Here is a 21,740-nt window from a genome sequence, read left to right as displayed (position 1 = left end):
ACGCCATGGCTTGGCAGAATAGCCCCCGACCACTGCCAGGCCATTTGCCCCGACCGCAGGTGCCAGGTTTTAACTGTGCAGCGGAGCCACGCTGCCGTTGTCACTGGGAGCTGAATGGGGTTTTGCTCGTGGGTCCTTTGTCCTTGCAAGGACTGTCTGTGTGTGTTGTTGGGGGCAGGGCTGGCTTTTACCTTTAGACCCTGGGAGTGGGATGCCATGCCATCAAGGGTGTTTGCAAATGCAGTGTGAGACGGTGCAGGACGCAGCCTTGGAACCGTGACGTCGTGTCCCTGTCGCAAATCGCTCTCTACACAGTCCCCGATCGGCCGCCTACGGGGCGGAGGCACACAGCTGCTTTCTGAGTGCAGCGCGGCTCGGAGATAAACTAGGTCATGGTGCGGTGGCTTTGCTGGGCAGTCATGGAGCTGGGGCCTGCGCACCGGGAGCTCGGGGGAGAGCTGTCCTTTCGAGCTGCGGAGCCTCTGAAAGGACCGGGTGGTGCGTGTGCAAAACGACAGACAGAATCTTCATCCTCTGGGTGATGTGCCTCCCAGCTGTCCCGCCCATCAGGAAACGTGTACGCGATTACTTACAAGTCAGTAGCATCAGTGGCTGAAGTGGCTCCCTCCCCGTGAGCTCTGAGCGAGGGGGTTTTTGGGACCGACTTCGGTGCTCACCAGGCCAGCCAGGAGGTGACGCTTACCGGAAGGCGTGCGGCTTGCTGCACGGAGTCACCTCCCTGTGCACTGGAGGGCACAGTTCTTTCAGACAGCGCAGACTTGCAGGCTCTTTGAAACACAAAGCAGAGGGAAGAGGACGCTGGGTGGGCATCACTGCAGCCTGTTTTCTCACCCTCGGGAGAGAAATGCTGGTTTCCGGGAAGGGGTCAGACACAGGGCCGTGTCCCCGGGACGGCAGGTACGGTTCTTTGCTAGTGGCTCACCCAGTGTAACAGACACAGCTTCTTTGTGGGAGCTGATTCCAGTAAACTGTTCCAGAAGAGGGTGTCCAGTAGCGAGCAGGCAGTGTTCCAAGTGGGAAGATGGGCGTTGCCGATCGTTTCTAAAAGAATCTCGAAAATGTTCTGTTGGATGCTGAATTGCCGATGGTTTCTAGGTTCGGCTTGGAGAAGACCTCCAGGCTGCCTATAACTTGGGCTTTCCCTACAGTTTCTCCAAGGCCCTAAAAATAGACATTCTGCAGGCTTCGCGCTCTCCGGGGTTCCCCCCGGGCTCAGGGTCTCTGCCTGCCTTGCAGCTTTTATGTGTCCGGCCGTGGTGTGGGCCTGGTGCTCCTGTGGCTGGGTGTCTACAGCACACAGGGAGCAGCCCAGCCTCCGGGCTGGGGGCTTGTGGTGCTCGAGCCCCTGGGGAGGGCTCCTGATGGGAGTGCTGACCAGAGCGGGACTCTGCAGGCCGAGACCCCCGTGCCAGGGTCAGGCGCAACACCTGTTACCGCCAAGCCCCAGCCGGGTTCATTTACCTTTTTTCCTAACATTTTTGTCAAGTTTACTTTTTTAGTGGCCAATAGCGTCATGGCTCGAGGGAACCCTCGGGGAAAGAATCAGTCATATGGAGAAGTCCCAGGAACACACTGTGGCAAGAAGATGGCCAGAGGCCGGGGGCGGCTTCTCGGGGAGGTGGGGACTCCAGCGCCTGCATTTGCACAGGGACGCTGCTGTGTTCTTGTCTCCTGGGCCGCTTTGGACTTCCTGACGTCCTGTATGTGACCGGGGAGGGGGCCGTCCCCCATCCTCCCTCCTCTGTGCAAACTTTCCTGAATGTCAGCAAGAGCCAAGTTTTGTATTTCCAGATGCCCCGCCCCTGCCATGAGGTCAGATCTGACACCAGCCTCCATGAGGTCAGATCTGACACCAGGCTCAGAGCTAAACTAAAGGTAGCCTGCGTGGAGTCCCGTGCAGGCCAGCGTGCGTTCCGGGGGACAATGAACAGCGGCTGCGGCCTGGGCGGCGGGGCTGAAGCCAGCCTTGCTTCCGTCATCACAGAGTTCATGTCTAGAGAGGGGGCGGGGGCTTAAGCCAGGGACCCGCGTGTGGGCGCCCGCCTGGAGTCACCCGCGGGGGTGGGCAGTGCTCAGGGCCTAAAGGAAGCCTCTGCAGGACAGGGAGCTTTGGCATCTTGGCCGCCGCCGCCTCGCCTCTGGACAAAGGCTAGTTGAGACCCACGTCCAGGATGAGTGTTGGGGGGTGCCTGTAGGCTCATTGGAGCTGGCCCGCCGCGGGCCCTGGAGCCGCCGCCGGGCACGCCCTGCAATAGTGGGCTTGTGTCCTGGTCCCCTGCGTGGGGGTGGGGCGGGGCTGCTCCTTCTGGTGGCCTTTTATTCATTTCTTCTTCCTCGGCTGGAAATGCAGCTCGTTCATAATGGATTATTGATTGGTCTGAGGCCAGCAGCAGCCGTGAGGCCTGGCGTCCAGCGCTCGCCCGCCCTCCCGGGGTGAATGCTTCGCTTCATGGGCTGTCCGGGCCCCGGCCTGGCCACTCTGAGCCTGCGATTGTTGCTCCCGTGCAGAGTGGTTTGCAGGGAGAGGAACTCTTCATTGTCGTCCTGGAATTTCCCTGCTTGTCCCAAGAATAGCCCTTTTGTCTCAGGGCTCAGATAAGCTGGTCAAGGATGTTAATGATGTATTTAATTCGTGGCCCGCGTACTACAGGGTAGCTAGTGAGGCCGGCTACATTGTGCCCCGAGAACAGCAGGCGCAGTGTGCAGTGGCGCCCACGGGGCCGGCGCCCACGCGGGGCGGCCCACTCTCCCTGCCTCTCCTCGGAGGCTTGCCGGGGTGAGCCTTTGGGTTCAGTGGTTGCGGACGGGGAGCCCCGAGGCTGCTCGGCCGGCGGCGGCCCCATGGATCTCTCCGGAGCTTTCTAATGACAGTGTGGCCGCCCGGGTTCTCACAAGGGTGTGGGTGTCGGCGTCCAGCGTCGTGACAGGGTTCGCTCGTGGCCCTCATCGGGGAGCGGTAGCCTGACAGACGCTGGCCGCCGCCTCGGAGCAGGACGTGGCCGTCCGTTCCCAGTGCCTCGTTGTCCCGTCGTCTGCCCTGAGCGAGTGTCCGTGGGGTGTGGAGACTGGCGCCGCTTCCTCCTCCGGGGTGAGATTCTGGTGGAGCGCGCCCTGGGGCTGTGGGGCTGTGGGGCTGTGGGGGCGGCCATCGCAGGTGTGGGCGCCCCGTGCCGCTGGCCAGGCGTGGCAGGACAGCAGAGCCGGGAAGGCCCTGTGGACCCCTGGCCGCCTCATTCTGCCGGGCCTGCTTTCCCTGGGGTCCGTCCCTGCGCCGTGGAGAGTCGGAGCTGCCTTCCAGTTGGGCTGTGCGTGTGATTACAGGGTTTTTCTGTCTTCCGCTTCCCTTCACGGACTGGAGGTGACCGACAGAGCCAGGGTCGCGAGGCCGGGGAGGGGCGCGCTGCCCTGCCTTCCACTGTGTTCCATCAGCGAGGGCCGGTGGGTCGGTTCCTTCCTTTTAAGCTGACTTGGTGAAGAACCTGCCGAATTCATGGCGACAGAGCGATATGCACGCCACGGTGGTGGCGGCGCCAGTCTGTCCCTGTGGCCTGGGCCCCGTCTCAGCAGAAGCAGCCGGCTCTAGGACCCACCCGGCGTCAGGGCTGTAGCAGCACTGGCTCTTGGTGAAGGGCTTGTGAGCTGGGATGGTTTGGCGGTGGCTGCTGCAGATGGTTATAGCTGTTGGCGAGAGAACTTTTTATTTATTTATTTTTAAAAAACGTTTCATTTATTTATTTGAAAGGGATAGTTAGAGAGAGAGAGAGAGAGAGAGAGAGTCTTCCTTCCACTGGGTTCACTCCCCAAATGGCTACAACGGCTGAGGCTGGGCCTGGCTGAAGTCAGGAGCTTCTTCCGGGTCTCCCACGTGGGAGCACGTGGGCCATCTTCCGCTGCTTTCCCAGGCACATTAGCAGGGAGCTGGGTCAGAAGTGGAGCAGCTGGGACTCAAGCCGGCACCCACATGGGATGCCGGCACTGCAGGCCATGGCCTAACCTGCTACGTCATAGTGCCAGCCCCCGAGAACTTTTATCAAATCACCCGTTGTGTCCTTAAAGCCCTGGTGTAGTGGAGTAGCTGGGACTTGAACCAGCGTCCATATGGGATGCCGGCACTGTAGGTGGCAGCTTTACCCGCTATGCCGCAGCGCCAGCCCCCTTCATTCCTTCATTTGACAGGTACTGATCGTCACTCAGCTGTGTTGCCCATGTATGGCGTGTGAGTGTTTAAGCCACACAGAAGTACCGCGTGTCCGGGCCATTTATGTCTTAAATATGAAGATAGGGATTGAGGAACGAGACACCAGGAAGGCGCGTCTCAGGGTCACAGGGCTGACCCGAGTTAGTGCCACAACTGGGCTTTGATCCTGGTGGTCTGTCTGGCCTCAGCCACACGCTGGCCTCTGTCCACCCATCCGTTAGTCTGTCTGTCCAACCCAGGGGACTGAAAAGGGGCTCAGAAAGGCGTTCCCCGGGATGAGGCGGGTCAGCCTCACGGCTGCCATGATGGGGCACGCGTGTGTGTGAGTGTGCCGGGAGGGGAGTGTGCAGGTCCCTGAGCCTGTTGGTGTGGGGTGGGGCAGTGCAGTGGCCAGGCCCCAGCCAGCCAAGCTGTGAGGAGACCCGGCTTTGTCTTAAGGGTGGCAGAAGCCCGCGAAGGAGTGTCTAGGAGCTGTGTCCACCTGGCTAGGGTGGACGCACGGCCTGCCAAGGGGATGGGGAGGGGCCTGGCCGGCAGGGTGCGGTTGTTCCTGGGCGTCTGGGAGGGTCCTCCCAGTGCTGTGTGATGTGGAGCTGTTGCTCCACGTGGTTGGCGGCCCCCTCCCTGGACACGTGGAGACTGGTCCTGTGGGGGCACTGCGTGCCGTGCTGCCCTCCGACTCGAACTCCCTGCAGCCCCGCCCCGTTTCTTGGCTGTCTCCGATTCTTGGCTTGTGATCTGTGGCCACACGTGTGTGCAGTGGACGCTCAGGAAGCACCCCTGGGCACTGCTCAGAGGCCCCGAGGAACATGCGTGGGTTGAGGGGCCTTGTGGTGCCATCAGGGACTGGTGTCCACTTGCACTGGGTCCATACATACCCTTTGACCCTTTGATGTGTGTCTCGAGGTGGCGCTGGTCCCTGTGGACACCTCTGTGGAGTTAGAAATCCCAGAGGGACACTGGCAGGTGACGTTTCCATGGGGGTGGGCACATGCTCATGTCCCGGCCTGACTCACAGAGGGTTTGTTCTTTGACACAGTTGCCCAGGCTCCGTTCACCCTGAAGTCAGAATGTGAGTCACGTGGTCCTGTCTCCATCTCATTGTGCTTCATAGGGGATCCCTGATGTAGGCAGCCCCTGTACATGTGGCTGTTCACAGTGGGTGTGTCCCCTGCCGTCCCCTGTCCTGTCCCTGTGCTCACAGTAGATGTGCGTCCCTGCTGTCCCCTGTCCTGTCCCTGTGCTCACAATAGATGTGTGTCCCTGCTGTCCCCTGTCCTGTCCCTGTGTTCACAGTAGATGTGTGTCCCTGCTGTCCCCTGCCCTGTCCCTGTGTTCACAGATGTGTGTCCCTGCTGTCCCCTGTCCTGTCCCTGTGCTCACAGATGTGTGTCCCTGCTGTCCCCTGTCCTGTCCCTGTGCTCACAGATGTGTGTCCCTGCCGTCCCCTGTCCTGTCCCTGTGCTCACAGATGTGTGTCCCCCGCCGTCCCCTGTCCTGTCCCTGTGCTCACAGTAGATATGTGTCCCTGCTGTCCCCTGTCCTGTCCCTGTGCTCACAGTAGGTGTGTGTCCCCTGTCCTGTCCCTGTGCTCACTGTAGGTGTGTGTCCCTGCTGTCCCCTGTCCTGTCCCTGTGCTCACTGTAGGTGTGTGTCCCTGCTGTCCCCTGTCCTGTCCCTGTGCTCACTGTAGGTGTGTGTCCCTGCTGTCCCCTGTCCTGTCCCTGTGCTCACAGATGTGTGTCCCTGCTGTCCCCTGTCCTGTCCCTGTGCTCACAGATGTGTGTCCCTGCTGTCCCCTGTCCTGTCCCTGTGCTCACAGATGTGTGTCCCCTGTCCTGTCCCTGTGCTCACAGATGTGTGTCCCTGCTGTCCCCTGTCCTGTCCCTGTGCTCACTGTAGGTGTGTGTCCCTGCTGTCCCCTGTCCTGTCCCTGTGCTCACTGTAGATGTGTGTCCCCTGCTGTCCCCTGTCCTGTCCCTGTGCTCACAGATGTGTGTCCCTGCTGTCCCCTGTCCTGTCCCTGTGCTCACTGTAGGTGTGTGTCCCTGCTGTCCCCTGTCCTGTCCCTGTGCTCACAGATGTGTGTCCCTGCTGTCCCCTGTCCTGTCCCTGTGCTCACAGATGTGTGTCCCTGCTGTCCCCTGTCCTGTCCCTGTGCTCACAGTAGATGTGTGTCCCTGCTGTCCCCTGTCCTGTCCCTGTGCTCACTGTAGATGTGTGTCCCTGCTGTCCCCTGTCCTGTCCCTGTGCTCACTGTAGATGTGTGTCCCTGCTGTCCCCTGTCCTGTCCCTGTGCTCACAGATGTGTGTCCCTGCTGTCCCCTGTCCTGTCCCTGTGCTCACAGATGTGTGTCCCTGCTGTCCCCTGTCCTGTCCCTGTGCTCACAGTAGGTGTGTGTCCCCTGCTGTCCCCTGTCCTGTCCCTGTGCTCACTGTAGGTGTGTGTCCCTGCTGTCCCCTGTCCTGTCCCTGTGCTCACTGTAGGTGTGTGTCCCCTGCTGTCCCCTGTCCTGTCCCTGTGCTCACAGTAGATGTGTGTCCCTGCTGTCCCCTGTCCTGTCCCTGTGCTCACAGATGTGTGTCCCTGCTGTCCCCTGTCCTGTCCCTGTGCTCACAGATGTGTGTCCCTGCTGTCCCCTGTCCTGTCCCTGTGCTCACAGATGTGTGTCCCTGCTGTCCCCTGTCCTGTCCCTGTGCTCACAGTAGGTGTGTGTCCCCCGCCGTCCCCTGTCCTGTCCCTGTGCTCACTGTAGGTGTGTGTCCCTGCTGTCCCCTGTCCTGTCCCTGTGCTCACAGATGTGTGTCCCTGCTGTCCCCTGTCCTGTCCCTGTGCTCACAGATGTGTGTCCCCGTCCTGTCCCTGTGCTCACAGATGTGTGTCCCTGCTGTCCCCTGTCCTGTCCCTGTGCTCACTGTAGGTGTGTGTCCCTGCTGTCCCCTGTCCTGTCCCTGTGCTCACTGTAGGTGTGTGTCCCTGCTGTCCCCTGTCCTGTCCCTGTGCTCACTGTAGGTGTGTGTCCCTGCTGTCCCCTGTCCTGTCCCTGTGCTCACAGTAGGTGTGTGTCCCCTGCTGTCCCCTGTCCTGTCCCTGTGCTCACTGTAGGTGTGTGTCCCTGCTGTCCCCTGTCCTGTCCCTGTGCTCACTGTAGGTGTGTGTCCCTGCCGTCCCCTGTCCTGTCCCTGTGCTCACAGATGTGTGTCCCTGCTGTCCCCTGTCCTGTCCCTGTGCTCACAGATGTGTGTCCCTGCTGTCCCCTGTCCTGTCCCTGTGCTCACAGTAGGTGTGTGTCCCCTGCTGTCCCCTGTCCTGTCCCTGTGCTCACTGTAGGTGTGTGTCCCTGCTGTCCCCTGTCCTGTCCCTGTGCTCACTGTAGGTGTGTGTCCCTGCTGTCCCCTGTCCTGTCCCTGTGCTCACAGTAGGTGTGTGTCCCCTGCTGTCCCCTGTCCTGTCCCTGTGCTCACTGTAGGTGTGTGTCCCTGCTGTCCCCTGTCCTGTCCCTGTGCTCACTGTAGGTGTGTGTCCCTGCCGTCCCCTGTCCTGTCCCTGTGCTCACTGTAGGTGTGTGTCCCCTGCTGTCCCCTGTCCTGTCCCTGTGCTCACAGTAGATGTGTGTCCCTGCTGTCCCCTGTCCTGTCCCTGTGCTCACAGATGTGTGTCCCTGCTGTCCCCTGTCCTGTCCCTGTGCTCACAGATGTGTGTCCCTGCTGTCCCCTGTCCTGTCCCTGTGCTCACAGTAGGTGTGTGTCCCCCGCCGTCCCCTGTCCTGTCCCTGTGCTCACTGTAGGTGTGTGTCCCTGCTGTCCCCTGTCCTGTCCCTGTGCTCACAGATGTGTGTCCCCGTCCTGTCCCTGTGCTCACAGATGTGTGTCCCTGCTGTCCCCTGTCCTGTCCCTGTGCTCACTGTAGATGTGTGTCCCCTGCTGTCCCCTGTCCTGTCCCTGTGCTCACTGTAGATGTGTGTCCCTGCTGTCCCCTGTCCTGTCCCTGTGCTCACAGATGTGTGTCCCCGTCCTGTCCCTGTGCTCACAGATGTGTGTCCCTGCTGTCCCCTGTCCTGTCCCTGTGCTCACTGTAGGTGTGTGTCCCCTGCTGTCCCCTGTCCTGTCCCTGTGCTCACAGATGTGTGTCCCTGCTGTCCCCTGTCCTGTCCCTGTGCTCACTGTAGATGTGTGTCCCTGCTGTCCCCTGTCCTGTCCCTGTGCTCACAGATGTGTGTCCCTGCCGTCCCCTGTCCTGTCCCTGTGCTCACAGTAGATGTGTGTCCCTGCTGTCCCCTGTCCTGTCCCTGTGCTCACAGATGTGTGTCCCTGCTGTCCCCTGTCCTGTCCCTGTGCTCACAGATGTGTGTCCCTGCCGTCCCCTGTCCTGTCCCTGTGCTCACAGATGTGTGTCCCTGCTGTCCCCTGTCCTGTCCCTGTGCTCACTGTAGATGTGTGTCCCCTGCTGTCCCCTGTCCTGTCCCTGTGCTCACTGTAGATGTGTGTCCCTGCTGTCCCCTGTCCTGTCCCTGTGCTCACAGATGTGTGTCCCTGCTGTCCCCTGTCCTGTCACTGACACAGACCACCTTAGTAGGGCTGGCCTCTGCCTGTGCACCTGGTGGGAGGGGCTCAGCGGATGGGCCTGAAGAGGCAGTGACCATATGGTGTGACCGATGCCGGTGCCCCCGATGCTGGGACATCCCCTCTGAGGTTTGGGCCGGCACTATGGGAATCTGGCCCGTGGACAAGGAGGACGGGCAGAACACATGGAGCCCCATGGGGTCTGGGGCGGACTTCACATCAGAGTTGGGTCTGAGTCCTCTGGTCCGAGCGTTTGGGAGAGAACAAGGCTGGGCCAGGAGGGAGAGGGCGTCGTGAGCCAGGCCGGGGAGCTTGTCCAGTTGGCTGGCTGACCTCTGGCCACGCAGGTGGGAAAGTGAGGCTGGGCAGAGGCCCAGCCCTCTTCCGGAGCCCTGGGCGTGTTCATACCTCGTTTGTTCCTTGTTAGATCCCCCGGGCTCTCTGGGGATGGCCCGCCTTGGCGTGTCAACACGGCCGCACGTTCCTCGGCTCGCGGCCTCGGCCTCCTCCCAGCTCCCTTCTGGTGCCTCTCGGCTCCTGCAGACTGTTGCCACGGTCTTTCCTTAAAAATGTGCTATTGTGGGAAAAAAAAATATATCGTTTTGGTCCATGTTGAGCTCCAGGCACTTGTTTTAATTACCTGGCACACAGTTCGGTGATGACCCAGTCACTACTTCTCTGGCTGTGGGGTGGATGATGTTTGCCTGGTGCAGCCTGCCTGCCGCGTGGGGAGCCTTGTGAGTGACATCTCCCCTCTCCGTTCCAGGTGCTGGCTGCCGCGTGCCGTGTGCCCCGCGTGGAATATGTACCTTCCCGTCGCGGGTTCCCGCCTCATCCCGGGAGTCCAGACGCCACTCTGAGGATGGAGAGATAAGACGCCGTCACCGCAGGCTCTGCCGGAACCCCGTGCTGCACCTACACCCTCGTCCTCATGGATCGAAATAGAGAGGCCGAGACGGAGCCGAGGGGCGGCCCCAGCCCCCCCAGGGCTAGCCGGAGCCGCGAGGGGGACGGGGACAAGGCCGCGTGCCACAGCTGCTGCCTCTGTGGCAAGAGCTTCGCCTTCCAGAGCTCGCTGTCGCAGCACATGCGCAAGCACACCGGGGAGAAGCCCTACAAGTGCCCCTACTGTGAGCACAGGGCCTCGCAGAAGGGCAGCCTGAAGATCCACATCCGCGGCCACCGCCCGGGGACCCTGATCCAGGGCCACGAACCCGAGGCCGGGGAGGCCCCGCCTGGCGAGCCGCGTGCGGCCGAGGGCCTGGACGGGTGCGCCAGCCCCACCAAGAGCACGTCGGCCTGCAACGGGGTGCTGAATGGGGCCGCGCCCGGGGACAGCGGCAGGATCCTGCTGCGCAGCAGCCGCAGGGAGGCCGAGGGCGCCGCGAGTGCCCCGGAGGAGGCCCAGCCCGCCGCCCAGTGCTCCTTCTGCAGGACCCAGTTCGAGCGGAAGAAGGACCTGGAGCTGCACGTGCACCAGGCCCACAAGCCCTTCAAGTGCCGGCTGTGCAGCTTCGTGACGCTGCGGGAGGAGTCGCTGCTCAGCCATGTCGAACGGGACCACATCACCGTGCAGGTGCCCAACGGCGCAGGGGTCTCCATGGAGAACGGCAAGCCCGAGCTGGGCCCGGGGGAGTTCCCCTGCGAGGTGTGCGGCCAGGCCTTCAGCCAGACCTGGTTCCTCAAGGCGCACATGAAGAAGCACCGCGGCTCCTTCGACCACGGCTGCCACATCTGTGGCCGGAGGTTCAAGGAGCCGTGGTTCCTCAAGAACCACATGAAGGCACACGGGCCCAAACCTGGGAGCAAGAACCGGCCCCGCGGCGAGCTGGACCCCATCGCCACCATCAACAACGTGGTGCAGGAGGAGGTCGTTGTCGCCGGCCTGTCCCTCTACGAGGTGTGCGCCAAGTGCGGAAACCTGTTTACAAACCTGGACAGCTTGAACGCCCACAACGCCATCCACCGCCGGGTCGAAGCCAGCCGGACGCGGGCGCCGGCCGAGGACGGGGCCTCTGAGGGCCCCACGGACACCAAGCAGTTTTTCCTACAGTGCCTGAGTCTGAGACCCTCGGCGGCCAGCGACAAGCTCCCCGGCGGGCCGGCTGGACGGCGGGTGGCCGAGTTGGACCCCGTCAACAGTTACCAGGCCTGGCAGCTGGCCACCAGGGGCAAGGTGGCCGAGCCCGCCGAGTACCTCAAGTATGGAGCCTGGGACGAGGCGCTGGCTGGGGACGTGGCCTTCGACAAGGACCGGCGCGAGTACATCTTGGTGAGCCAGGAGAAGCGCAAGCGAGAGCAGGATGCGCCGGCTACCCAGGGTCCCCCCAGGAAGAGGGCCAGCCTGCCCGGTGACCCCATGTTGCCTGGCCACCTTGACCCACGGCCCACCGTACGTCCCAGCCGCCGGGCCGCGGCCGCCGCTGGCCAGGGCAAGTCCTCTGAGTGCTTTGAGTGCGGCAAGATCTTCCGCACCTACCACCAGATGGTGCTGCACTCCCGTGTGCACCGCCGCGCTCGCAGAGACAGGGACGGCGACCGGGCCGTGCGTGCCCGCTGCGGCTCCCTCAGCGAGGGGGACTCGGCTTCCCAGCCCAGCAGCCCGGCCTCCGCCTGCGCCACCGCCGACTCCCCAGGCTCTGGATTGGCCGACGAGGCCGGCGATGACAGCAGCGAGGAGGCCGCCCCCGAACCTGCACCAGGTGAGCGAGCGTACTTGGGTGGCCGAGGTCCAGGTCATCCGGGGACTCCACACCTGAGCAACCTTGTTCCCAGGCCCCCGTGGCCGGCCCTGTGCCCAGGTGGCCCCACGTCCAGGTGTCCCGAAGCTGGGGTGTATCTGGGACCCCTGCTGGCAGGCGCAGACACAGGCACCTGTCAGCGCCACTGGCCATTCCTTTTTGCTAATTATCCATATGTATTTGCATCAGTTAACACCTTTGACCTCAAGCTGATGGTGTCTCCCCGGGCATTAGGAACTTGTAAGCAAGGGCACAGTAGCGGGCTGCTCTGAGGTGTGCTCACCGTGTGACACACGCACAGAGAATGCATGTGACACACACATGCGTACACACACCACGCACAAGCACGTTATGCCCATGCCACATGCATGTATTCACATACACAGGACGGCTGCACACACCACAAACATGGATGTGTAGATAGGCCAGACTCCTGGTTATGCACACACATGTGCATGTGCTGCACACACAAGCAGACGTGAGTACCATGGACACAGGCACACAGCAGACACACACGCCCCTGTGCACACACACCTCTCTCTTTTCCTTCAGGCCAGCCGGCCAGGTGGAGTAACTTCCGGTCATTGTGCAGTGGTGATAACTCCTGGAACTCTGGTCCTGTGCGTTTAGAGACGGCTAATGGGTGACGTCCAGAGAGCAGCCAGCAGAGTGTTAAACGGCTTGGCCCTCTCTGTTGACAGATTTTCCTGCTTTTTACAAATTTTAAATGCTTTGATAGATCTTCATTCTTTTGCTGTGGGGGATTGTTTTACACGGGAGGCGAGGTTTCAGTTAGGGAGCTTTTCATTTTCTCCACGAAGCCACGCATGCCCCTCCCTTCTCCCTGCGAGCCAGCTAGCAGGTGTTGCTTTGCACGGAAAGTTCCAGAAAGATAGAAATCAGAGCCCCCAGGCGGGGCCGCTGGCGTCTGCGGTGAGGAGGCTGGCGAAGCAGAGGTTGATGCCGCGTTTCTAGAGACGCCGCCCCCCGGTCTGGGGAGCAGAATTCGCTCTGGCGGTGAATGGCGCTGGCCGAGGGTCCGCCCCCCTCGGCAGGCCCGCGGCAAAGCTGGACCCAGCCTGGGGCTGGTGTTTCAAGGCGGCTTTTCTGGGGGTTCTGATAGGAGAGCGTTTGCTTAATATTAATTAACATTTACACATTAATATGGGTTGTAGTTTTAGATCTGCGCTCTACTTAGAATTGAAAAAAAAAGAGCTAGGAACATTTGTCTCCATAGTCAAGGAATTTTATTAAGATTTATGTTTTTATTTGAAAGACGCTCTGAGTGACAGAGGGAGGGACAGAGATCTTCCATTGACTGGCTCACTGTCTGGGACTCCAGGAGCCTGGAGCTGCATTGCGTCGCCCATGTGGGTGGCGTTGGGCCAGCAGCTGCTGCCTTTGCAGGCGCTTACGCGAGAGCTGGATCGGAAGTGGAGCAGCCGGTACTTGAACCAGCACCCGTACAGGATGCCGGCCTCCAAGGCGGTGGCTTAACCTGCTGCGCCACAGCGCCGGCCCTGCGTTAGAGACATTTTGACTGAGTTAATTTTAAGGTGGCCACAGCCATTTGATGGAGGCCTCATCTCCTGGTTCATTTACAGAGACAGCCACTGGTCTGGAGGAAGTTGTTTCCGTAGATGAGTGAGACGTGAGGGCTAACGAGCCGCCAGCACTGAGTGCCACTCACCTCTCAACTCATGAACGACCGCGGCCACCACTGTGGATAAGCGCCATTCCAAATCTAATGTGGTTGCTGTTTCCACTTAGTAACTACTTGGCTGTTGAAACGCAGCATCTAGGGTGATAATCCGTGGTCCCCTCGATGGGCTGGCTCCCTGGGGGAAGTCACACACGTGTCTGAAACCCACCAGAGTGGCGGCTACCTTCCAAGTCCTCGAATGAGGTTGTTTCCGTGAGCGGTGACCCAGCCCCGGTTCCAACACCAGTGCCGTCCAGAGGGTTCCCGCATTGTTCTGGGCGGCTGGAGAATGTTTTTGATATTGGAATGATGGTCAGATTTTCAGTCTGGGTCTCCCACTTGGGTGACGAGGACCCAAGTACTTGAGCCATCACCCGTTGCCTCCCAGATATACATCAGCAGGAAGTTACAATCCTGAGTGGAGCTGGGGCCGTGAACCCCGTGCACTCCAGTGTGGGGTGTGGTTATCCCACGCGGTGTCTGAACTGCTGGACCCAAAGCCTGTTCTGAAATGTTTCATTTTAAGAAGCGTCACAGAGTATTGCTTTTTCAGAGATAACTTAGGAGGATGGCAGGGCACGGCCGTGAGGTTAAAGCCAGGGCATGAGACCCGGGTCGGAGGGAGGTGCTGGCGAGAGCCCTGAAATGCTGTGGGATGTGTCACCAGGAGGTGACGCGGGAGATCCAAGCCTCAGGTGTGAGGAAAGCAGCTGCAGGGTACTCGCTTGGGAACTTGGGAAACCGAGCAGAGCAGGAAGTATGGGCAGTTTCCGTGGGAATAGCCCACCCTGCGTAGACGTTGCTCTGGAACCCGACACACAGGAGGGCACCGTGCATGAGTGAGTGAGGAGCCCGAGAGCTGACCCAGAGCGGCCTCGACAGCGGTCCGCTATTGTGCATTTATTTTTATTTCTTAATGACTGATTCATTCATTTGAAAGGCAGTTACAGAGAGGAAGAGACACACTGAGTGCTCTTCCATCCAGTGGTTCACTCCCCCAACGCTTGCCATGCGGAGCCAGGAACTCCACCTGGGCCTCCCATGTGGGTGGCAGGGCCATCTTCTGCTGCCTTCCCAGGTGCATTAGCGGGGAGCTGCTCCGAAGCAGAGCAGCCAGGACTTGAGCTGGTGCTCACAGGGGATGCTGACGGTGCAGGCTGCACCCCAACGCCAGCGCCTCCCTCGTGCTGTGAATTATCCACTGCCGTGTGCTTATTACTTCAGTTTCTGTTCTGAATTATTGTGAGTAAGCAGGTGTTCCCGTTTATGAGGCATTTGTGTTTTTCGCATTTGCTTGTTCATGGGTTTTGCACATTTTCCTAATGTGTTGTTTGTCCTTTTCTTAATAACGTATGGGAACTCTTTATATACCGTGGGTTTGAATCTTTCGTTATGTACGTTTCAGATACTTTATCTTTTTTCTGCTCGCCTCAGGAAGCCTTTTATTGTAGATGTTCTGAAATATCCGACTTGTCTGTTTTTTCCTTTATGGCTTTTCAGTTCTACTTTCTGCTTTTTTATGTTTGGATGTCACATGCCACTTAGGAAGACATTCCTTACTCTGATCTTCCAGTTTGCATTACTCTGTGTGTTCTGGGAGGAGTTTTAAAATTATTTCTAAATTGATATCCCATTGATCGATTCAGCAGCCGGCTGGTTCCTCGGCTCTGAATTCCCGTGAGCTGGGTGCTTTGCCTGTATCTCGTGACCCCGTGAGGTGTGGGTCTGGGAGATATTTTCAGGGTCACTCTAAAGAGGGGCTCCAGTGTCGGTGCCGACAGGAGGGGGCGGGAGGTCAGAGGCGCCGAGCCTGGAACTCTGTACCCCTGCAGTCGGGCCGCTCCCTCCTGTGGGCCTGGTCTCTGTGCAGCCCCTTCTTGGGAGTGCTCTGCCCCAGTGCCAGCCCCACAGCAGGCCCCGGGCTGGGCCTGGAGGCGGGAGGTCTCCCCTGGGAACCGCGAGGGGTGGCTGTGCCCACAGGACCCTCCTAGAGATCATGGCTGTGCCCACTGCTGGTGGTGATCACTGGCCGAGACCAGTCCAGTGCAGGTGGACGGGGAGCCCTGTGTCTTGGTGCCCTCTCCCCAGCTTACCCGTTTGCCATGGTGCACCTGCCTCTTGGTGAGAGAGGGCGTGCGGCTTTGTCCCTGCGGCTCGCTGCAGTACACTGTGGCATGTGGTGTGTATGGTGTATGTAGTACACGTCTTGGGGACCGTGTGTCTGCCTCTCGGAGCGCTTGGCTGGGAGTGACCTGTTCGAATGAGGTGTGTGGGAAGCAGGGCTTCCAGATCGGCGCTGAGGCGGGCGTGTCTGGTTGAAGCCAGAGCTTAGACAGTGCAGGGTTGGCCCCGCGATACCTGCGTGGTCAGGCTGAAAACGCTCATGGACTGGGATTTCTGGCGAGTGTCTCTGGCGGGTGGATCCTCTCCGGTCGGCTCTCCGGTGTTATTCAGGTGTGCGGCAACTGCCTCACTGCCCCTGTGCCGCGCTCCGTGGGTGTCGTCCCGCAGGGAGACCTCGGCCCTCAGCACTGCACGGGTGAGAAGAGGTGCGGCTGAGCTGCTTCCCTTCATGGGGTTCACACGCGTGTGTGTGGCATGTGGCATGTGTGGTGTATATGACGCATGCAGCATGTGTATGGCGTGTGGCATGTGTGAAATGTATGTGTGTGGCATGTATGGCGTATGTGGAGTTGTGTATATTGTGTGTGTGTGGCGTGATTGTGGAGTGTGGCATGTGGCTTGAATATGGTGTGTGTGGCATATGTATGGTACTTGTGTTGTGGCTGGTGTGCGTGGCATGTGTGAAGTGTGGCATTGTAGTGTGTATGGTGTATGTAGTGTGTGTTTGTGGTGTGTGTTGTGTGTGATGTGGAGTGTAGCATGTGACTTGTGTATGGTATATGTAGCATGTGTGTGGTGGGTGTGTGGCGCACAAGGTCTATGTATCATGTGTATGGTGAGCACATAGTGTGTGTGGAGTGTGGCATGTGTGTGCCATATGTGGCATGTGTGTGCCATATGTGGCGAGTATGTGACAGTGTGGCATGTGTATGGTATGTGTGACACATGTGGCTTGAATGGTATATGTAGCATGTATATGGCATTGTGGCATGTGTGGTGTATGTAGCATGTATATGGCATGTGTGTGGCATGTGTGTGGCATGTGTGCCAGTGCGTGGGGCAGGAGGCTGGCTGTGGGGTGCTGAGCTTTGGGGTGCAGTTCTCTGTTCTGTCGTGAGCTGTCAGTTTTCTGTGGCATAGTTCCGGGCTCTGGCGTCTCGCTGGTAAATTCCAGACAACAGTTGGTGGGAGTTAAGGACGCCAGGGGCCAGCACCACGGCGTAGCTGGTAAAGCCGCTGCCTGTAGTGCCGGCATCCCATACGGGCGCTGGTTCGAATCTCGGCTGCTCCACTTCTGATCCAGCTCTCTGCTATGGCCTGGGAAAGCAGTGGAAGATGGCCCAAGTCCTTAGGCCCCTGCACCTGTGTGGGAGACCCAGAAGCTCCTGGCTCCTGGCTTTGGATCGGCGCAGCTCTGGCCATTGCAGTCATTTGGGGAAGTGAATCACTGGATAGAAAACCTCTCTCTCTCTCTCTTTCTGTAACTCTGCCTTTCAAATAAATAAATTTTTAAAAAACATACAGGATGCCAGCCCTGACTGCTGGGATGACGGCTACAAGTGTGGGCCCCTTTCCTGGATGCAAAACGAGAGACTGAGGAGTGGTTTGGATCACGCCGAGCAGTGGGTGGTGAGCGCCTCGACCGGTGACGGTCACGGTGATGGTAAAGTTGGGGGCCGCCCCAGGTCTGGGTGAGGAGCCAGACCCGGCCGTGACGTGGTTTAGTGGGCAGATTTCCCCTGGTGCTAACTCGTCTTGTCTGTGTGTGCACTAACCAAGCTTCCTTAGTTTGGTTAAAAAAAGAACCTCTGGCCAGCGCCGCGGCTCACTAGGCTAATCCTCCGCCTTGCGGCGCCGGCACCCCGGGTTCTAGTCCCAGTCGGGGCGCCGGATTCTGTCCCGGTTGCCCCTCTTCCAGTCCAGCTCTCTGCTGTGGCCCGGGAGGGCAGTGGAGGATGGTCCAAGTGCTTGGGTCCTGCACCCCGTGGGAGACCAGGAGAAGCACCTGGCTCCTGCCTTCGGATCAGCGCGGTGTGCCGGCTGCAGTGTGCCGGCCGCGGCGGCCATTGGAGGGTGAACCAACGGCAAGGGAAGACCTTTCTCTCTGTCTCTCTCTCTCTCACTGTCCACTCTGCCTGTCAAAAAATAAAAATAATAATAATAAAAATTAAAAAAAAGAAAAGAACCTCTGGGTCCAAGTGTGGAGAAGTCCCCGCGAGTCACCGCTCTCACGGGCACTCTGTGTCCGGCTTTTGAACTGACCGGGAATCAGCATGCGTTCATCGTAGGCTGCACGTCGCGGACGGGAAAGTCTTGAAAACATCGGACCTCCCCCGTTCCTGGAGCCAGCAGCACATCCGGAGATGTCAGGTTGACTTGGAGAGATGGGTCTGTAATGGGGCAGAAGGTTCTGGAGCTGCACTTGCTGGGAGGCCAGGCCTTGCTGAGCCAGCCGGGGGCCCTGCCCTCGCCTGGGGGGTCTGAGGTGAGCCCCCCACATGAGTGACGGGCACTGGTGGGGCGCAGGGGCCTCGCTGTTTAGAGCCCAGGATGCGCCCGCTCTGTGAGCATGGCTCCCCTCCGTCCCTGGGACTGGTGACAAGGGTGACTTGGGCCTGCTCCTCTTAAGGATGGGGGGAGGCAGCTCGACGTGGACTGTGTGTCCTGAGCCGGGGTTTCCTCTTGACCTCGGACGTCTCCGGCATCCCTGGTTCTGACAGTCTGGGACGGCTCCGACTCCCTCATTCCAGGACAGTCCTGCTGCTGGGCCCGCGTCCCTGACCTGCATCTCTGACCCGTGCTGAGCCTCTGGAACGGAGCTGCCTGTCGCTTGCGCTCGGGCACAGCCTTCTGTGGGTGCCCCGTGCTGGCTGTTTCTGGGCAGAGCCTGCTGGGCTGCGTGGTTTCACCCCGGCCGTGACGTCTGGGGAGCGGGGGGACCCGAGGCGGTGGGCAGGTGCCTCAGTGGCTGAGAAAGAGCGGCCCCTGCTTGTCCGGAACAGTCGGCCTTGGTTTCACTTGAGTGCTTCTTCCTCCAGGTCTTTATTTAAAATAACAGTAGGAAGCATCAGGAGCCAGGTGCATCGTTTAATTCCTGACATGGCACTGGACTTCAATGGCCAAAGTCACCAGTTTCATTCTTGCATGAGGCGTGGAGTCCTGGGCGCTGGGCATCCCCCGTCAGCCTTGCTCTCTGGAGCTCGGGTGTTTTGAAGACTCCAGCAGCGTCCAGAGCCAGGAGCTCCTGTGCCCACCCCTGAGAGCCAGATGAGTGGGGACCTTCCGTGTCGCCCGAAAAACTGTAGGAGTGTGGTGAAAGTCTCGTAGCCATGGGGCTGTTGTGGGAGACGCCGGCTCCTGGGGTTGTAGGGGGACGTCCGTCATACTGGCTGGGCGGGGGCCCAGGAGACCAGGGGCTTCCCCCTTTGGGCCATGCGTGTGGGGCCTTGTGCTTGGGGGGAGGGCCCATGGTGTTGCGCGTGGGGTGACTGAAAGAAGCCGTGGGTACGAGCTGACGAGCAGTTTGTCGTGCACCTTCTGATGAAAAGCTCGGAAATCCAAGTGTTTAATTTGGCATTGTTTTGCTGTGTGCCGAGTCGTCATTGTAGGAGATGCAGATGGGAAAAGAATAAATGGAGTTACTGGCCAGAGGCGGATCTCGTCCACCTGGAGTCCGGCGCCCCTCTCGGTGCGTGTCCCTTGTGTACCTGGTTTCTGTCCGTTCCCGTCCTTGGGGTGTGTGGTGTGCACGCACTCGTAAGCACAGCTGGACAGCGATGGCTCCCCAAGCCCCTTTCTTACCCGAGGCCTTGTCGCCTTCTCAGCTTCACTGCGTGCAGGCCCTAGTGCAGGGCCGGGCCGAATTCCCCTGGGGGCTCGGTAGGTGGCGCTGTCACTCATTTCTGGCAGGTAGAGACTGGGGTTTGTGGGTGGGGGTGGCTGGGACTTAGCTCCTGAGCAATGCGTCTCCTTTGTGAGCCTCCGGACACACAGGAAGACCCCGGGTGCCGTGACTGTCACCTTTCATCCGGGGCATGAGACGGTGGGGCCCGGGGGAGCCGGAGCCCGCCGCCCTCGGCACAGCCCTCGACTTCCGTGCAGCTGTTTGTTGGGTTTCCCCAGGCAGGAAGACAGCTGTGTTTCCCTGTCACTGGCACACGGGCTGTAGTGTTGTTTCCTCGATTTTGGCCGCGAAGCTTAGTCTGCTGTATATTTAGGCCGTGCGTTTTCTTCTGGCCTCGTGCAGTGCTGTGGTCTCTCCCAGACGGACTGTGGAGCCTGCTGATCGTGGGTACGCCGGACTTCTCGCTCTGCCAAGGGTTCGCGTTTCCACCTTCATGCGTCACGTTCAGTGGCAATCTTGTTCCCCCATGTTTCGCTTGCGTGTCCAGGTTGGCTTCTTTGGAATGATACCCTGGGGGACTCGGAAGGCAGCAGAGAGGAGAGTGGGAAGCAGTGTGCGGTGCGCACAGGTTGTTTTCACCACACATCTGCCTCTGATTTGGTTTTTAAAACGCACAGTCGTGTTTGCCCTAAAGCTGAAAGACTTCCGCAGCGCGGCGACTGCCCCTGTGTGTGGGATCCCACACGTCACGGGGACCCGTCATGCTGTGGGGGTGTCTCAAGGCTGTTTGTCCTCAGAGGTTGAGATGCTGTGGACAGGGGTCAGCTGGGGGTTCTGAACCTTTGGTTTGGAAACGCAGCGAGAGCAGCAGCTCCATCCGGGAGCGCCGTGCGCTAGCCGACGGGCGGCAGGCCTCCGGGGACGCTGCGCAGGTCCTACAGTGGAGTGCGTCGGAAGGGGAGGCAGGAGCCGTCCGGTGCCACCGCCTCTGTCGTTGCGCATCCAGGCAGTGTCACGGGCAGCTTCAGGGAGGGTTCCTGTGCTAAGCAGGGACTTGCTGCATCTTTGCACATGTTGTACAGAGCGCGAGTTAGAAACGTGGCCGCAGCCCCACAGCCGTCGTCGATAAAGACCAGAGGTCCTCGAACGTGGCCGGGCTGGCTGACGGCGGGGGCGATCTCAGGACGCCGGCCTGGTTCTCAGAGCTCTGGCTTCCACGTCTGCGGGTTCATAAGATGTTGAAAGAGCTGGAGGAGGGCAGGGTGGAGCGCCCACCGCCACCCTTCCTGGGAAGGGGCCCTGGGGTTTCAAAGCCGTCTCGCTGAGGCCGTTTGCCAAGCTTCGGTTCCGAACTTTACAGCGGCTGTCAAGTGGTTGCAAGCTGAAGGCACTGTGGAAGTCTGTTCAGGTCCTGGCATTCCAGACCGCGGGGCCTGCGCTCTCAGGGTGTTTCTGAGGTCCTTGGGCTGTGTTTGCGCAGCCCGAGAGCGGCTACACACGCCTGCATTCACTATCCCTCCCCTTTGTCTGCTGGGAACAGTGGCCATCCTTTGAGATGAAGTCGCTCACCCCCACCCCCAACATGGAGAAGTGGAGTATCTACCTGTGCTCTGGCCTCAGCCGTGCAAGGGACAGTGGGGACGGTGGATGGGGCTGGGGGGGGGGGGGCGTGTAATAGGAATCGTCAAAAAAAAAAAAAAAACCTTCTTTTTCCTCTAATAGCAAAGCTTTCAAAGCCTTGGGTCACAGAGGCTATGTCCTCAGGGGCCGTGTGCACAGGGGAGCAGTGCTGGTCACAGAGCTGTGTCCTCGGGGGCCGTGTGCACAGGGGAGCAGTGCTGGTCACAGGAGCTGTGTCCTCAGGGGCCGTGTGCACAGGGGAGCAGTGCTGGTCACAGGAGCTGTGTCCTCAGGGGCCGTGTGCACAGGGGAGCAGTGCTGGTCACAGGAGCTGTGTCCTCAGGGGCCGTGTGCACAGGGGAGCAGTGCTGGTCACAGAGCTGTGTCCTCAGGGGCCGTGTGCACAGGGGAGCAGTGCTGGTCACAGGAGCTGTGTCCTCAGGGGCCGTGTGCACAGGGGAGCAGTGCTGGTCACAGAGCTGTGTCCTCAGGGGCCGTGTGCACAGGGGAGCAGTGCTGGTCACAGAGCTGTGTCCTCAGGGGCCGTGTGCACAGGGGAGCAGTGCTGGTCACAGGAGCTGTGTCCTCAGGGGCAGTGTGCACAGGGGAGCAGTGCTGGTCACAGAGCTGTGTCCTCAGGGGCCGTGTGCACAGGGGAGCAGTGCTGGTCACAGAGCTGTGTCCTCGGGGGCCGTGTGCACAGGGGAGCAGTGCTGGTCACAGGAGCTGTGTCCTCAGGGGCCGTGTGCACAGGGGAGCAGTGCTGGTCACAGGAGCTGTGTCCTCAGGGGCCGTGTGCACAGGGGAGCAGTGCTGGTCACAGGAGCTGTGTCCTCAGGGGCCGTGTGCACAGGTGAGCAGTGCTGGTCACAGAGCTGTGTCCTCAGGGGCCGTGTGCACAGGGGAGCAGTGCTGGTCACAGAGCTG

At 60.0% G+C, this 21,740-nt stretch overlaps 1 protein-coding gene across 6 annotated transcripts in view; it reads left to right on the top strand.

The window, feature by feature from the left end:
- Positions 1-21,740, top strand: part of ZNF516 (zinc finger protein 516) — an 89,300-nt gene that overhangs the window by 34,702 nt on the left and 32,858 nt on the right. For all 6 annotated transcript variants that reach the window (XM_062201815.1, XM_062201812.1, XM_062201810.1 and 3 more), the window contains exon 2: positions 9,549-11,484. In XM_062201815.1, the coding sequence (XP_062057799.1) occupies positions 9,714-11,484 (1,771 nt within the window). In that variant the 5' untranslated portion in view covers positions 9,549-9,713. The remainder of the gene's footprint in view (positions 1-9,548; positions 11,485-21,740) is intronic.

This window comes from Lepus europaeus, chromosome 9, assembly GCF_033115175.1.
Source record: "Lepus europaeus isolate LE1 chromosome 9, mLepTim1.pri, whole genome shotgun sequence".
NCBI lineage: Eukaryota > Metazoa > Chordata > Mammalia > Lagomorpha > Leporidae > Lepus > Lepus europaeus.
Note: the sequence above shows the minus strand (reverse complement) of the source record. Positions and strands in the feature narration are given on the sequence as shown.